This window comes from Gossypium hirsutum, chromosome D05 (genome assembly GCF_007990345.1).
Source record: "Gossypium hirsutum isolate 1008001.06 chromosome D05, Gossypium_hirsutum_v2.1, whole genome shotgun sequence".
NCBI classification, from domain to species: domain Eukaryota; kingdom Viridiplantae; phylum Streptophyta; class Magnoliopsida; order Malvales; family Malvaceae; genus Gossypium; species Gossypium hirsutum.
This window is the reverse complement of record NC_053441.1, coordinates 12,210,777-12,227,745: the sequence shown is the minus strand read 5'-3', so window position 1 is coordinate 12,227,745 and position 16,969 is coordinate 12,210,777. Positions and strand designations below refer to the sequence as shown.

The 16,969-nt window shown below is 34.5% G+C and overlaps 3 protein-coding genes across 3 annotated transcripts; 1 reads left to right on the top strand and 2 right to left on the bottom strand.

The window, feature by feature from the left end:
* The first annotated feature begins 144 nt into the window (after positions 1-144).
* On the top strand, positions 145-3,396 carry LOC107906054 (transmembrane protein 87A). Its single transcript, XM_016832900.2, has 5 exons — positions 145-636; positions 1,142-2,060; positions 2,143-2,238; positions 2,488-2,624; positions 3,002-3,396. The coding sequence occupies exons 1-5, from the start codon at positions 428-430 to the stop codon at positions 3,177-3,179; spliced, it is 1,539 nt and encodes a 512-aa protein (XP_016688389.2). The 5' UTR covers positions 145-427; the 3' UTR covers positions 3,180-3,396.
* Positions 3,397-3,999: 603 nt separating this feature from the next.
* LOC107906056 (exocyst complex component EXO70A1) lies at positions 4,000-6,720 on the bottom strand. The gene has a single exon (XM_016832902.2). It carries the CDS (start codon positions 6,203-6,205, stop codon positions 4,367-4,369), a length of 1,839 nt encoding a protein of 612 aa, XP_016688391.2. The 5' UTR covers positions 6,206-6,720; the 3' UTR covers positions 4,000-4,366.
* Positions 6,721-7,919: 1,199 nt separating this feature from the next.
* Positions 7,920-10,139, bottom strand: LOC107902713 (pollen receptor-like kinase 3). Its single transcript, XM_016828847.2, has 2 exons — positions 8,745-10,139; positions 7,920-8,624 (listed from the first exon to the last, which is right to left on the bottom strand). Exons 1-2 carry the CDS (start codon positions 10,036-10,038, stop codon positions 8,044-8,046), a joined length of 1,875 nt encoding a protein of 624 aa, XP_016684336.2. The 5' UTR covers positions 10,039-10,139; the 3' UTR covers positions 7,920-8,043.
* Positions 10,140-16,969: the final 6,830 nt, after the last annotated feature.

Below are 16,969 nucleotides of genomic sequence, written 5' to 3'. Positions count from 1 at the left end.
TTAAAAAGTACAAGGACCAAAAGTGACCAAATTAAAGTACATGGATTAAATCCACAATTTTTGCAAAGTATAGGGAATAATAGCAAAACTAAACTTAAGTTCAAAAGTAAACAGTATTATTGGGAACAAGATTCTAGTCATGGTAAAAGCTCTATGATCTTACATTTGACCCAGAAGTATTTATATCAGAAGGTCAGGATTGAAATTGTCTTGAAATTTGCTAGTTCCCCACTGTATATTATCATTCTCACTCTTACCACTATATATTTCTAGTTATACGAATTACCAGCTCCTTTTACTTTGGTCTTTTAGCTGTCACTAGCTGTCCCCTGAAGGAACTAATTTCTCATTTCACTCTGCAAGTCAGCAGATCCAACCAAAGTATCCACTTTTCTTTTCTGTTCAATAAATAGAACTTTGGATAGCAATGCCGAAGCTTCGAAATACTCTTTTCCTACTATACCTTTCGTTTTTCTGCTTTGTTTTCTTCAGTGAAGCTTCAGTTCATGAGTACAATGGACAGAAATTCGTCAGTAAAGGCAATGCATTCGTCGTCCATGGTGGTAGCGAAGGCATTTATTCTTCTTTTGCTGACACCCACAACGTAACTGCCACTGCTGGTGACTCTTTCGTCCGGTAATTTCTCGATTTCCCTTTTCTTTCTTCTTTGGAGTTCACATTTTTAATGAACTATCTGCTGATTATAGATTTTAGATCTCTTTAATTTTCTGATGATTTTAGTGGGGTTTTGTTTTGAATTGTGTGGGATTTGAGAATTGGTAGGATCTAGTGAATTAGAATTGGGTGGCAAAACGAATTTGAGTTGAAACAGTGCTGACAAATTTGAAGTTCATTATATTTTGAGTGAAACGAAACAAAAATATCAAACTTTTTGAACCTAAAGGAATGAAAGATCTAATTTTTTTTCTCAATCTTGCTGAAATTTCTTTAGTTCAGTGGTCTGCTTAAGTCAATTTTGACTTAGTACTAACTATTAGAGAGGCTAAAAAAAAGGTTATTTTTTAGTACATTCCTAAATTGCTATCGACATGTATTTCGTATTTGAAAGCTGAGGAACATTGAAGATTTTCCTCTTTCGCCTTTTTTTGCATCCTGAATTTGTGGCTAAATCTTGAAACAGTTTTGAGAAAATTACATTCCGTAGACCCAAAGAATCTTCTAACTTTAGCTCACACTCGATCCAAGCAATCGTTTTTGAGGTGGAAGATAGAGAGGCGATTGGGGGTTCAGCTTATGGGGGACAAAGAGCTGTTTGTTGCACCTCAGATCTTGCAAAACTCGGTGTCTGTTCAGAAGGAGAAATTATTCATCGCCCTTCCACAAAGAATCCTGGCTGGCCTAAAGTGTTCAGCGTCTCATTTAGTGAAGATGATGAGGTTACAACATTGCCATTAAAATCTATACAAATTACTAAAACCGGGATGTATAACTTGTACTTCATTCACTGTGATTTAAATCTTAAAGATTTGACTGTTGAAGGGAAAACTGTATGGAAAAACCCTACTGGCTATCTGCCTGGTAGAATGGCACCTTTGATGAACTTCTATGGCTTCATGTCCCTCGCTTTTGTGATCCTCGGAATCTTTTGGTTCCTGCAATATGCAAGATTTTGGAGAGAAGTTCTTCCTTTGCAAAATTGTATAACATTAGTGATAACCCTTAGCATGCTTGAGATGGCTCTTTGGTATTTTGATTACGCTGAGTTCAATGGGAGTGGAACCAGGCCTGTTGGAATCACCATGTGGGCAGTCACCTTTGATACTATTAAACGTACCATTGCACGGATTATTATTTTGATGGTTTCCATGGGTTATGGTGTTGTGAGACCTACTCTTGGTGGCCTTACTTCAAAGGTAACCATGCTTGGAGCAACCTTCTTTCTGGCATCTGAAATTCTTGAGCTGGTAGAAAATGTTGGTGCTGTGAGTGATCTTTCTGGAAAGGCAAGACTATTTTTGGTTCTTCCGGTTGCAATCTTAGATGCCTTCTTCATTCTTTGGATATTTACTTCACTCTCTTCAACTTTAAATAAACTTCAGGTATTCTTTTTCTTTCTTCAACTTCATCAGCAGATCAAGTTAATAACAATATATGAAATTTTCTCACTAATGGATGCAACAGACAAGAAGGATGGTGGCAAAGCTGGATATATACAGGAAGTTCACAAATGCATTGGCAGTAGCAGTTATTGTCTCTGTCGGTTGGATTTGCTACGAGGTAAATCAAGTCCATTATCTTTGATGCTTTCTTTAGGCTGCTTTATCAATAGACTTCAGCATATAATGTAGAAGAAAGCAAAGAACATGCTAGCAATTTAAGTGCAGTCTGGTATCTTTATGATGGGAAGTATAAGGTAGAGTAATCAAAAACTGCAACATATAGTGTGACGAAAATATAGCATTTTAGAAATGGCATCATTATCAAAAACCTGCTGCACCTTACAACTGCGAAACTCTGCCTTTTCAGATTTACTTCAAGGCAAATGATGTTTACAACGAGCAGTGGCAGAATGCTTGGATCATCCCAGCCTTCTGGCAAATCTTATCTTTCTCTCTGCTATGTGTCATCTGTGTTCTTTGGGCTCCTTCTCAGAATTCTACGCGGTAAATATCTAACTTATTGAGCCCTAAGCTTCTCTTTCTGCCTTTCCTTTTCTGCTACGGTTGTTTATGAACTGTTTTATGGACATTCAAAATGAAAGAAGAAAAAACTTCATACTCACACCCTCAATTGTTTAACATATTTCCTGATCGTTAATAAAGGTAAAACTCGGCAACTTGAGATGTCTGTGTAGGCTTGATTACTTGTTTAATTTGTAGCTAGTTCCTCTGTGTTACGGAATTTAAAGATGTATGGCTGTTTTATATTGTGGTTGATGTTCCCGCATATTTTAGTTTCAGTGTCGATCTTTGAGAATTTTATTTCAATGTCTTTGCAGTTTCTTATACGTTCACTGTTTTTGTTATTCCGATCTTAATAGGTATGCTTACTCTGGTGAAGCAAATGAAGATTTTGACAAAGATGATACTAATTTGACACTCATAAAACCCTCTCCAACACCTTCAAAAGATTTTAGAACTGCACCAGAAACTAGAACGGTGCAGGGCAGCAATGGAGCATCCTCTAATGGTGATTTGGAAGAAGACAAGACAGAGTGACATAGAAACCCCACCTGTGAATCTGTGATTCTTAGAACTCGATTCAATACTCGGATTCACTTAAATCAAGGCCTTGTTATAGTTGTAACAATGATCCCACTTTTTTTTTTTTGAACTGTAATGATATCAGGGTGGCTACCATTACAACCAAACATCAGATGTTGAGCTTTATCTTTCCCTCCTTTGATTTTATATTTTATATATTTTTTTGGTTTTACCCCAAAAGTTTTCATCAGTTAGTTGTTACCAGGGGAATAGACAATCCTAGTATGCCTTTTTTTTTTTTAATGTTAATATAGTTTGTGACATGTTATTTAACATGTTTTTTTGTATCGAACATTATCTACTAATGTTGCAGAACAATGGATACCATACTTAACCGGGAAAGCATGTACCATGACAATATAAAGGAGGTTCCAGCAATTGAGAATATTGGAAAGGATTGTAAATGCTGGTATTTAAAGTTTATATATCACCTCTTAAAAGGTAACTATAAATCAACTATATACTAAATGAGACTAAATTTCAGATCCATTCAGTCGTCCATGATTGCTAAATTTCAGATCAACTATTCTTTGAAATTGGGCTGATCTTTGGTTCCTAAACCTTAACATAGTTTTGTGATTGGGAATTTGAGGAACTTTCCTGGACCAATATTTATCTGGCAGTTGTCTAATAATGGAGCTTTTTGAGAGGCCTGCCTAGGGAGCCATCATATGGTTGAATTTTTCAAGAAAAACTCAGTTCTCTTGGCCAACTATTTCATATTTAGCCAAGTTGCAGACATCAAATTGTGATCAACCCAGTGTGAGAAAACATCTGAACAGGGGGCAAAATGCTTCTCATATCATTAAAACACGTACAGAATTACAAGTTTCAAATACAACAATAACCATATGAACAAATGGAACAAAATTTAGAATGGGGTTAAATGAAAAAAAAAACACCAACATAATGCTGACGGTGCAGAAAGCATTCAGGTTCCAGGAGGCCTGGCTATTCTGGAATGCTAACACCTGATCTTTGTTGCTTCCTCAACAGTGGAAATGATTCGATCAACAATTGTTAAACAAATTGGAGAGCTCAAGGCAGCCACAGATTTACCAGCACCACCATCACCCGAATACCCTCCACAAAAGAATTGAAAGAATGTCTCCTAGTTTCTACAAAGCATCCATGATCAAGTGCTAGGACGCAGGGTATCCCTCGAAGAAATCCAACACAGCAGTTTCCAAGTCTTCAGCTGAGTACTTGATGTAATTCTCAGGGTGTTTCCCACTCTCTATTTGGCTCCTGAACCGCCCCAGAAATGACCGATATGCTGGCAGCAACTTCTCGGATATAGAAATCCTTAGTTCCTCCCTAAGCTGACCATCGGGTATCAACCACATGGATTGAGTCCGATGAACCTCCTCGAACATAGCATTGAAAGTCTTAAACCTTTCCCTCAATACAGTCTTGGACACCCCAGAAGAAAAACTCCCACTCACATGCAACCCTTCATCTCTCAAACAATACAAAACACTGACCCAGGTTGCTCTCTGGTAACTCGTGGCGGCCTGCCTAAACTTCCCAGTCAACTTCCTCAAACAATTATCCCCAGTCATTTCCCTCAACTCGGGTGACCCTTTAACCTTCTGTACAATGTAATGAACATTATTCATCATAAACAGATGTGCCAAAGATACATCTCTGTAAGGCTTGGACTTCCCATCCAAATTGAATTGCAAAACCACAATAATCCAAATTAAATGCAAAGCTAAAGGAGTTTTCCCTTCCAACTCAGTAAACTCCATATCCGGGGTTGATGGATCACCAGAATACCTCGAACCAGTCGATGGTTTCGACATTATAAGGTCAATCAATGTCTGTTTATAATCAGATATTAAACTGATGTAGTTCATGACATACCTTGTCAAAGGGTGAATCGTCCCACCAGGGACAGGGACCCTAGAAGGCTCTCTTAAAACTGCGTTTTCAAATTCAGATAAAATCCCCCGGGCGGCCTCAGCTAACCTGGACAAAATCTCGGCAGCCTGAACTCGAATTGAATCCGATGATTTCGAATCGAAAACCGCCTCAATATCAGGCAATAACTCCATCAAAGCATCGTGTAAATCGAGTATCTTGAAAAGCTTTTCAGGAGATCTCCTACTTATACTTATGGCTTCTGCGAAGTTAAACAACTGAATTGCAGGCCCTTTAACTGTCTCCATGAAACACGCGTCATCAATATCCGTTCCCACACAATCGAAGATTTGCTCGCAAAGCTTCTTCTCGCTCGCAAACAAAATCCTGACGCAAACTCTGGCGGCTCGAATCCAGCGCCGAATTTTACCCTCCAGAGCTTCCCATTCAAGCCTTTGGACATCTCCTATGCTTAGCTTCTCGATTCCGAGTTTCCTGAAACTGGAGTCAAAGGACGATTTCCTCACGCTGCCGTACACTTGAATACATTCGCGTAAGTACCCAGCCGCAATCATCCTCATCGCAATCGCTTGTAAATCGCAAATCGCTTCGGCCGGCATCAGATCCACTTCTCGGATGCTGCTCGAAGTTCGGTAAGTCGAGCTATCCGAAGATTCACAGTGGTGAAGCTGAAGGAGATTGTTCCTACTACTGCCACTATCGTCGCTTATGCAGTCTTCATCATCTTCGAGTTCGTGATGAGTGGGAGTAGATGATGAAAACGACGTCGATGAATCGAAGAGGGAATCGATTTCTAAAGCGGAAGTGTGAATGATGAGGATGTTGCGGAACTCGTCTTCGAGACGAGCCATGGCGATCTGGATTGTGGTGTTGACTTTTAACTGATCATCGGCGTCGACGTTGTGGGAACAGTCTGAGATTGATGCGCTGGATAATGTCCGTTGGATTTCATCGACAGCTTGGAGGTAAACATCAGCTTCTTGACGATCCGTACCGAAGATCATCCTCTCTCTTCCTTCCTCCGATGCCGTTGAATCCCACCGTAAGATTATTTTCTCCGCCGATTCGTAGCCCCTATTATTCTCCGGCGTCTCCATAACTATCTTTCAGGAATCCAAAATAGAAAATGTAAAATTTGCAGAATTTTTTTTTAATTCCTCCTTTCCTTTTTGAATGCTGGAAAAAGGTTTTAGCAAAAGTAAAATAATTAAATTTGCAATTTCTTCGATTTCTTTAGCAATAATATTGCAAAAAGGTTATAGCTTTAGGTGTCTACGGCGGTGTAAACGGTGGAGGTCATTGTCTGGACCAGCGGAGGATTTGCTTTTCTAGAGAGCTTTTTCTTTTTGGGAAAAGAATGCAGTGTGTGTGATCCAGTATGGCAGCTAATGGGGATTTTTGTCTGAACCTGAATTTTTTGAGAAAAAAATAGAGAAGTAGGTTTCGTTTGTGGAATTTTTGGAGGATTATTTAATTTATTTGCTATCATTATCATTATTGTAGTACTGTATGATTTTCAATTGACTTTCTCTTCTTTTTTTTTCCTGGTTCCTGTCTTCGCCGCCGATTGGGAGGATGTTTTTTTGTCAATTACCGGCGCCATTGGCATGAATTCAGCTCCTTCTGCCTTTTTAATTGAAATCATAGAATTTTGGGTGGGCTCACATTATAAGATAATGGGTCCCAAACCTAACCCAAGCGGCCCTTGTTTTTAAGGTTTTAATGGGTCCAAGGCCCATATTTTACATTCCCTGCACGATTGGTTTTGCTTCTCCCACATGTACCGACCTTTTGTTGGAGTGACCATAAGAAGTATTAAATATTTTTAAATTTTTATTCATTTTAACTTAGTCTCAATTTTTAAAATATTTTGATTACATCTTTCAATTGTCGATGTTATATCAATAAGGTTCTTCTGTTTTTTTTAATAATCTCATTATAGGTTCTAATAATTTCTATTCTTTCTAACATAATGTCTAAAACTACTCATAGCCCCTCCCTAACTCATAAATAGGAGGATAATGCACCTCAACGCACTTAAACTTACATTTTTCTATATTGGCAATATTATTCATGCCAATTGAGTTAAGACTCAATGAATTATAGGTTTTTCTATTTTCAAAAGAGCTTTACTTTAACAAAGTAATAGATATTATTTTAAGTACAATTTTATTTTTCATGTAAAATCTAACATGTTATGACGCCTTAGCTCTACTGGCAAAGGCAAAATTCTTGGATCTTGTATCTAAGTTCAAGATCTACCATACCCAATTATATGTGTAGGTTTTCGAGTGCCATCATCTGCAATTGTCATGATTGGTTTAATTGAATTTGTTGATTTTAGTTTTGATTGTATCAGTTATTAGTTTGTTTATGTTATAATAATTTGATTCTACGTAATGATTAACTAAAATAATATTTTTTTATTTTTTAAGAAGCATAATTAATTATTTAAAATTTATTACTTAAATTTTATAAAATTACCAAACCCAACATCGTTGCTTCTGTAAATTTCAATTCAGGCGGTTTTTTATTTTATGTTTTGAGTTTTTTTATTGTTAAAGGTATTGGTTTTTAGTTGAATTGTTATATCTGATCTAATTTTGATAATATTGTATTATGTACATGAGCATGCTTAAATTTAAGCTTTACAATGGTAACAATATCAATTTATCAGCAACTTTACTTTTATTATTAATAAATTATAATAAAATTGAATTAATTAATTTGTATGCTTGTGTCAATTTTAATAAATTAAAATATTTTAAATTATAATATAGATCAAAGTTATAATAAAAAAAAGGTTTAAACTGTGATAATAACCCAATAATTTAATTGAAACCTAAAAATTCTACAGTAATGGCATTGTTGAAGCCACTGCAACTCAATCTCCGTTCAGAATTATATACTAAGTTCAAATCACAAAATCCAAAACTCACTCTACGCTTCCTTCTACTTGTATCTCCTCTATCATTCTAATGGTTTCTTTAATGTCTAATCGCTTCTCGGGACTAGTTTCAGTGCAAAGTGCGCCTACACGAAGGAGCTTCTCCATGCTGCCCACTGAATTTCGGCACCCCTCCATCCCTGTATCAAGCAACTCAGCCTGTCTCCCTTCTGAAAATGCGGACGCCACCCATTGGACTATATCAGTTCCGCCTTTGCTATCGTTAAGACACTGGCAAGGGATTTCTCCTGTGAGGATCTCCAGAATTATGATTCCTAGGCAATATACATCACTTTTAGGAGATACTGTTTTTTGTTGCACGGCTTCTGGGGTTTTATAAGCACATAGGGCCTGTAAACCGTCGATGTTTACTAATGGGTGAAATCCATAGTCCGAGAGAAATGGATGATTATCGGGGCCGAGTAGAACATTGCTTGATTTGAGATTACCGTGAGGCACGTCACGTAAAGGAAATTCCTTGTGGAGATAATCGAGTCCCTCCGCTATTCCTCGCACAATCTTCACTCTGGTAGGCCAATCAAGTTCACCACCAGATTTCCCACCATCACCTGGATGATTTCATTTTTTTTTCTGTTAGAACCCATGAATGGTATTGTATTGCGTTTAAGGAACAAATGCAAAAGATACCCAATAAAAAAAAAGGTGCAAAAGATGTAGATGATTCATACCATGCAATTGGTAAAACAAACTGCCTTTAGAAAAGTACTCGTAGACAAAAAGCTTTTCTTCTTTACGGTAATGGTAAGCTAAAGGTGGCAAAACATTAGGGTGTCGTAGATTTCCGAGCTTTCTAACTTCTGCATCAAACGCATCATTCCCTAATGCATTCATTTGGCGCATCCTTTTCACCACCAATGCCACTCCATTCGTCATCTTAACCTTATAAGAAGACCCCAACGATCCATTTCCGAGCACTTCCGCCGCGGATTTCAACAAATCTGGCAACCCAATAACACCCTTTTCATCGTTCACCATGACTAGTTCTGTTACAGTGCTGAGCCTTCCAGGATTAGAATCTTTGCGGGTCGAGCATGCACTCTTTACGCTTTCTTCTTTTTTATCAGTTATAACGGAAACCGGCACCTCCACTGCGTCAGTAGAGTTTCCGGTTTTTAGCTCCTTTAAATCGTTTTGTTGCTTCTTTTTCCTCCATCGAAACGCAAAGAATATAACCGCGATAAATAGAACGGCTCCTAACGTAATCAATGCAGCAACAATGGTTTTGGAAGTATCATTTGGAGTTGGCTGGTCTGCCTTGCTACACTCAACGCCGACCTGTTCTCCGCAAAGTCCCGGATTCCCTGCGAACGAATCTGCATTGAATTTCGACAAACTAGAAGGAATCTCACCTTCGAGTTGGTTGTTTGATACATTGATGTACTTCAAAGTTGGGTTATCAAAAGCCGGAATTTGTCCACCAAATTGATTGTTTTCTAGATGCAAGTCAATGAGACGAGACAAACGAGACAATGAAACTGGAATGTTCCCCGTAAATTTGTTGTTTGATAACCAAACTTTCTTCAGCGAACCCATGTTGTCAAAATAATCGGACGGAATCACACCCGAAAATTGATTCATCGACAAGAACAATACCTTCAAACTACCCAAACGATTGATTTCGGGAATGACGTCGGTGAAAGAATTGTTAGCAACACTGAAAACACGCAAACCCTGGATCTCAACCAACGCTTCGACATCGATATACCCCGATAATCCCATCCCTTCGAGACGCAAACCCGTGACGACGCCATTGGAGCAACGCAATCCTTCCCAAGTTCCTTGGGAACCATTGCAAGGGTTGGAGCCTGGCACCCAAGAATCAAGAGCACCGGCACTGATTAAAGATTCCTTGAGCCTCAACAAGGCCTCGGAATCCGACGCAGAAGATGCCAATGGCGATAGGACGACGAAAGATGACGACAACAAGAGGGGAAATAGCCTGAAAAACCTAGCCACCGCCATTAATGAGGCCTGGGGATGGTTTTTGGCAAAGTATTTTTAGTGGTATGATGGTGGGAGCTCTTGTTGTGCAAAATTTTCGTATTGGCTTTGTTATCATCATAGCGTCCGTTCGTCCGTTTTTCGTAATGGCTTTGAATTTTTGTTGTTGTTGTTATTGTGCTAATTTTTCGTATTGGCTTGTATTATTGCTCTGCTATTTTTAGTAGACCATCAACTAAAGCTGCCGAGGGTTAAGTCCAACTCAGAGAAATTTATTTTTACTTTTAAATTTGGTTTCCTACATTTTCATTCCTTAATTAAATACCAAATCAGTGAACTCATGAAGAGATCTGCGTACCCTCGAATCATTTACTTTTTATTCAAATTTTTAGATTTTAGGGATTTAAATTTTTGTTCGCAGTTTAAGTTTTTTTTTTTTGCTTTTAATTCATCTTATTAAAACAAAGAACTGAGAGAGATTAACATATGTTCTCATATTAAATTTATATCTATATTTATATTAAGGCGATTCATTTATATCGGTGTAAAATTAAAGTAGTTTTATATTTTCATATCACTTCTAACCATTAAATTTATAAATATAACTATACTTGTCATGCATGTAAACTTTTGAACCGTTGAAAACTATTTACATAAAATAAATAATTAAAATTTTTAATTTATATCAAATTTGACATATATCTATATAAATGAAATGTAAAATATGACGGTTAAATTGTTAAAATATTAACTGTACAAATAAATATGAAAGGATATAAAACTATTTATTACAAAAACAAGTCTATTTATGGGTTTTTAATCTTGTCAAAGTGATGGGCTTCTTTCTAGGCTCAATCATGTACTAGTGTCACGAGCTAAAGTGCAAAGCTCGTGACCATGGCACAAGATGCACCCTATGGAGGTTTATGATTAAATGAAGATCATTTAGCCCACGAGAACTAGCCAGATTTAAAGAACTATTGAAGAAACCTGTCAAATTGAAACCTAGTTGGCCCAATAATGAAGATATGGCAACATAGATTATTTTTAGTAAATATGGGAATTTAATTTGATATGGTGTATCTTGTAAATCACATGATTTAAAGGATAGGTTAATCTCGTCAGTCGATGTAACTTAATTTAGACCATCGGTTCTGGGGGAACTCAACTATAAATAAAGAGCCTCCCCTCACTTGTAATTAAATCCATTGCAACTTGAATTATTAAGAGTAATAGAATTCTTGGAGAGCATTTACTCAAACACCTCTCGTGCATTCTTTTCTGTGGCTTTCTATTGTTCTTTTGTGGCTTCTTTGGTATAAATTGTTTCCGCTATACAAATTGGTGCCTTGGAGGAATTCTAAATGAATCATCACTTTGGTGTTTAGGCTGACTTAGCAAGTTTGAAACGAATGAATCGCAAGACGAAAGATCTAATCCCGTAATACTAGAGTTTACAACCATATTTAGACAAAAGAGGGTTTATGGTATGATTAAAAGCCACAACTTTTTACTAAAATTTCAATATGCATAAAGCGAGGTTAGGATTGCTAGTAGGGTTTAGGCCTCCTAAAATCAAAATATAACATTTTTTTCCTCATAAAGTTTATAAAATTATAAGTTGATAAATGATTAAATTGCACATTTACTCTTAAAAGATAAAATTTTAATTTAGCCCTTTTAAAAATACTATCTATTGGTTCTATTTTGGTCACTTAACTATTAATTATTTTTATTTAGTCACTAAATTTTTCAAAATTAAATATTTTAGTTAGTCTCTCGTTGTTAGATGTGTGACAAAAAATTGATATGAGCTATTTTTATTGATCTAATAAAAATTTTAGCACTCAATGTTTACAAAATTTATCATTTTAGTTTAAATTCTAAAAAAAATTCAATAAAATTAGCTTTCAGCATTTCCAGATTTTATCAATTTAGTTATAATTCTAAAAATTTTAAATATATATTAAAAAAAAGTATCCCATAATAATTTATCCGATACTTAATGGTTATAGCAAAGCATATTATTTTGTTTGATTATGTGTTGTTAGAAGTTACGAGATTAGAGTATCAAAGCTTCCTTGCATTTCTTCATTTGGACATGTTTATACTTCTAGTTCTTCGAATCCTTTTTGTTATTGGGATATCATCTTGTTGTCACAGGAGAATGATCCAATTCTACAGGGAAGGGTTAAGAAAGGTGATGCTCGTGAAATGCTACACTTATACAATATATATATAGTCTCGAGGATCTGAGGATCTGATTGGTAATGAGATATTTGTAATTTGAAAACTTAAGTTTGAAAACTTAATTTAAAAACTTAGAAACTTAAAATTAAATTTTGAATAAGTTTTTTGGAAAATTTGGAGAAACAATTCAAATGGCCAAATCGAGTTCTGTCTTTAATCTCAAATTGATAGCCTTTTATAGAGGGCTATTCTCTCTTTACATTATCTAAATCGGGAAATCATTACATTTGAAACTTTGATTAGAACTTTTCAGAGAATATATTCTCTGATTACAAAAATACAAATTACAGAACTATTCACTTGTCTTTTCTTGCAGGGAATATTTCCTGTTCACGCATTATTTTGTTGCAGGGAATCTCTCCTGTTCACAAATCATTTCTTGCATGGAATCTTTCCTGTTCACGCATTATTTTGTTGCAGGGAATCTCTCATGTTTACACATCATTTCTTGCAGGGAACCTCTCCTGTTTATACATTATTTTTGGTATTATTGCTTTTTGGATCTGGTGATGGTTACCGAAGTGGTATCATCTACAAGATTCACCGTCTTGATTGAGGATGTTGAAGATTCATCTTCAGATTCGGAGTCCAATGGGATGAGTATTTCAGCCATGAGTTTTTTGTATTCTTTTTTTATCTTGGCTTGAGCTAACATTGCACTAGCTGTCGACTTTGCTTGAAGAAATTTTGTTGTGGTTTGATCCGGTGCTACGGACTTACATAATCTTGGATTCTTGTTGAAAAAATTATCCAAATATTTTAAATCATATTTTGAATCATTAAATTTGTCCCACCATTTAGTCTTGTAGTTGCAAACTAATAATAGAATTCCTGTATGTTGGTCTTTCTCATAAGAATAATTCCATGAGACAATCCAAGAAATGCATAGTTTTGAGAAAAAATAGATTGTCCTGTAAATGTGTTTTTGATCTGGTTCAGGATGAAATTTGTCAAAGAATTTGGGCCATAAGTTTTGAATTTTTTCCGGTAGTATCTCAAAGGATGATGGTCCATACCAATTCCACCACTCTTGGAACCAGTTTAAGAATTTGAATTGGGTGGCATATTTGAAATATATGAGCCAAGAATGTCTCATGTATTGGTTATTCATTAAGAAGGCATTGTACCATGCCATTTGGTAATCCCAATATGTAAAATATGGGTAATGGTCTATTTTGGTGGTAAATTTGTCTGGGAATTTCTTTGGAGAATTTGGGTTTTCATTCCAATCTCTTGGTCGAAGAATTTTTAATATTTGGGCTGTTGAATAAGTAATAAAATTTGGATCTGTGTAATGTTTGAACAATACTGATCCAGTTTGGACCAGTATATTTTCATAATACTGTTAGGGTTTTTGAGAATCCAATGGTTTGAAATGTCATCCATTGAAAAGTTCTTTTGCAAGTATTTGTGGAGGTTTTTCTGAAAATTCTTCCTCTATAACAAAAAATTTTTCAAAATATTTGTTTGGAAAATATTGTGAAGATTTTTGTGTAGCAGTCTGGGAAGACACTGCTATCTCTTTTGGAAAAACATCTTGGAGAAAAGTCTCATTTAAAACATTTTTAAGAGATTTTGGTTTGTGTAAAACAATCTCTTTATTTTTTGAAATATTTGCTGCTTCAGCAGCAATTTGTTTGAGAGGAGTTTCCTCTTTCATTTGTGAAAAGGCCAATGCTACTTCTGGAGATTGAGATAGGGACTCAATCTATTTTTTGATTTGAGAACCAATCTCATTTGGATCTTGTACATATTGAATTATTGTATTTTTGGATGATTTTGACGATGGTGATGATTTCTCATCTTCTTTAAGGCAAATTCCATACCATGACTTAATTGGTTTTGAGGTGATTTGGGTTTTGGATGATTCTTCTATTTTCCCTTTTCCTTTATCTTGAAGTTTGGGGGGCATTTTTGAAGAAACTCTCTGGTGAGAAATTCAGGCAAAGAATTAGTTTCTCCTTTGATGTATTCAATATCAAAATCAAATATACTCAAGATTGCTTGCCATCTTGCAAAAATCTGTTTTGATGCAATGTTTTGAACATCTTTTTGTAAAACTTCTTTTGCTGATTTGCAATCGATTCGTAAAAGAAATTTTTTATTTAATAAATCACTTTGGAATTTTGTAATGCACAAAACAATTGATAAAATTTCTTTTTTAATGGTACTATAATTTTGTTGAGTAGGATTCTAGTGTCTGGAAGTAAATTAGACTATTTACTCTTTTCTTCCTTTAACTTGTTTTAGGATCCCACCATATCCTATTTCAAAAGCATCTGTCTCAACTATCTTGGGGGCATTTGGATCAACTAAATATAAACAAGGAAGCTTAGTGATTTTTTTTATTTGGGTGATAATATTGGTATGGTATGGTTATTTGTCCAAGGTTGTGGATTCTTTTTGAGCCTATAATATAACGGTTTACATAATTTGTTAAGACTTGGAGAAAAGTCTATGACATAATTGAGGCTTCCTTAGAACCTTTGTAATTGGACCTTATCAAGAATTTGGTCTGGGAATTTGCTAGCAAACTCTATAGATCGTTCTATTGGAGTAATGGTTCATTGGATAATATAATGACCTAAAAACATTACTTTGGTTTGGAACAAACTTATTTTGGGTTTAGAAACTACTAAACCGTTATTTCTTATGACTTTTATAAAGATCAATATATGTTTGAAGTGTTTTTCTAAATTTTCTGAAAATACTAAAACATCATCGATGTATACAATTATGAATTGAGAATATTGGTAAAAAATATCATTCATTATTCTTTGAAACTTAGATGGAGCATTTTTAAACCCAAAAGGCATTACATTCCATTCATATTATCTAAATGGTACGGTAAATTATGTTTTATATCTTTCTTCTTCTTTTATTTGGATTTGCCAAAATCCAGATTTCATGTCAAATTTTGAGAAAATATTTGCATTACAAAGTTTTTGTAACAAATCTTTCTTATTTGGTGTTGGGTATCTAATCCATTTTAAGGCTTGATTAAGAGGTTTGTAATTAATTACTAATCTTGGTGTTCCTCTTTCAAGTTCTACATTTTTTATTACATAGAATGCTGAACAACTCCAAGGGGAACTGCTCTTCCTAATTAAATTTTTATTAAGAAGGTCTTGTATTTCTTTTCTACAAATTTTTTCCATTTCTCTGTTCATTTGTATGGATCTTGCTTTTGTGGATATTTGTCTTTCATCAAAATCGTTTTTATATGGTAATGTTACTTCGTGTTTTTTCTGTTCCAAAATGCATTAGGAATGTCAGAACAAATTGTTGATTCTATTTCTTTTTTGATTTGATCTATTCTTCTTTGTATTTTTCTTTTTCTTAATTGTTCCGTTAATTTTTTAAAACATATTTCTTTTTTTAGAAAAGAGATTTGCTTCTGTTTATAATTAATTAAATTATTAATTTGTCCATTATGAATGGATAAAGATTTTAACAGGTTGAGATTTCTTATTTTCGGTTTTTCTACAAAAGAAAATTCTATCTTAGTATTTAAAACTTTGGTGGAGATAGAATTATTTGTTACTTTATAATGTTTGAGTAATGATATGAATGGGGTTCCTAATATGACATCTTGGGTAATATCTTTTACCATTAAAAAACATGTTTGATATTTTATACCTTTGTTGGATATTTCTGCATTAGGTAATATCTTTTGTAAGTAATTTTTAATTTTTTACCATTTGCAGCTTTAAGAGATTCTGATGTTTTATTATAATATTTTGTTGAAATTATTCATTCTCTAATGCAGTTTTGGTCCGCTTCTTTATCAAAAATGGCTATTGTTTCTAATTGAAATCCATTATTTATAACAATTTTTATTTTTATTAAATATCTTTGAATAGATACTTCAGTTAGAATCATAATATATTCTTGTGTATTTTCTTCAGGTTCAGGTTCTGTTTCTGACGAACTTTTTTCTGCGATTTCGTGTTTTAAGGACCTCATTTGTCCTTTCATTTCTTTTTGTTCTATTTTAAGCTGAGAAAGTTCTAATTTAATCTGTTTTATTTCCAGCTGTAATTCAGAATTTGTAATTTGTCTTGGTTTTATTTTTTCATATTTATTAAATATTATGTCTTGTATATTATACATTTGTGATTGACTAGAAATGATTTCTTTTTCTTTTTCAGGTTTATCTTTTAATGAGGATTTTAATTTCAAAAGGTATTCTCTTTTAAGCTCTAGGTCTTGAATTTTATCAATAACTTCAATCATAAATTCTTGATATTTGATTAACATGTTAATTGAAGGTTCATTTTCATCACTAGAAGACTGAGATGTTGTATGTAATTCATCTGTTTCAGTAGATGTATCATTTTCAGAAGAAGTTGTTTCTAATAGGATTTCATCTAATTGTCGTTCTATCTCTTCATCTAAATTTAAATTATTGATTTTTCTTTTGATTTTACAATATTTTGAAATATGTCCTGATTTTCCACATCTATAACATTTTATTGTTTTATCAATTTTGTTTTCTGTTTTTTGTTGTTTTTTTCCTTTTCTCTATTTTCTATATTTAGGTTCTTTTATAATATTCTGAAATATTCTTTTTCCTATTTTTTTGCTTTTTAGGGCAACATGTTTTTGAAAAAGAAGGTTCATTCCTGATGTCAAATTGGTGACAGAATGATCCTAATTCCTTTCTACACTGATATATTTCTTTCTTAAGTTGTTTTTGTAA

Coding starts and splice junctions, on each gene's coding strand:
- LOC107902713 (XM_016828847.2), bottom strand. CDS start 10,038: ATGGCGGTGGCTAGGTTTTTCAGGCTATTTCCCCTCTTGTTGTCGTCA. Junction 8,625..8,744: donor TTTGTTTTACCAATTGCATG/GTATGAATCATC, acceptor GAAATCATCCAG/GTGATGGTGGGAAATCTGGT.
- LOC107906056 (XM_016832902.2), bottom strand. CDS start 6,205: ATGGAGACGCCGGAGAATAATAGGGGCTACGAATCGGCGGAGAAAATA.
- LOC107906054 (XM_016832900.2), top strand. CDS start 428: ATGCCGAAGCTTCGAAATACTCTTTTCCTACTATACCTTTCGTTTTTC. Junction 637..1,141: donor GCTGGTGACTCTTTCGTCCG/GTAATTTCTCGA, acceptor ATCTTGAAACAG/TTTTGAGAAAATTACATTCC. Junction 2,239..2,487: donor TCGGTTGGATTTGCTACGAG/GTAAATCAAGTC, acceptor CTGCCTTTTCAG/ATTTACTTCAAGGCAAATGA.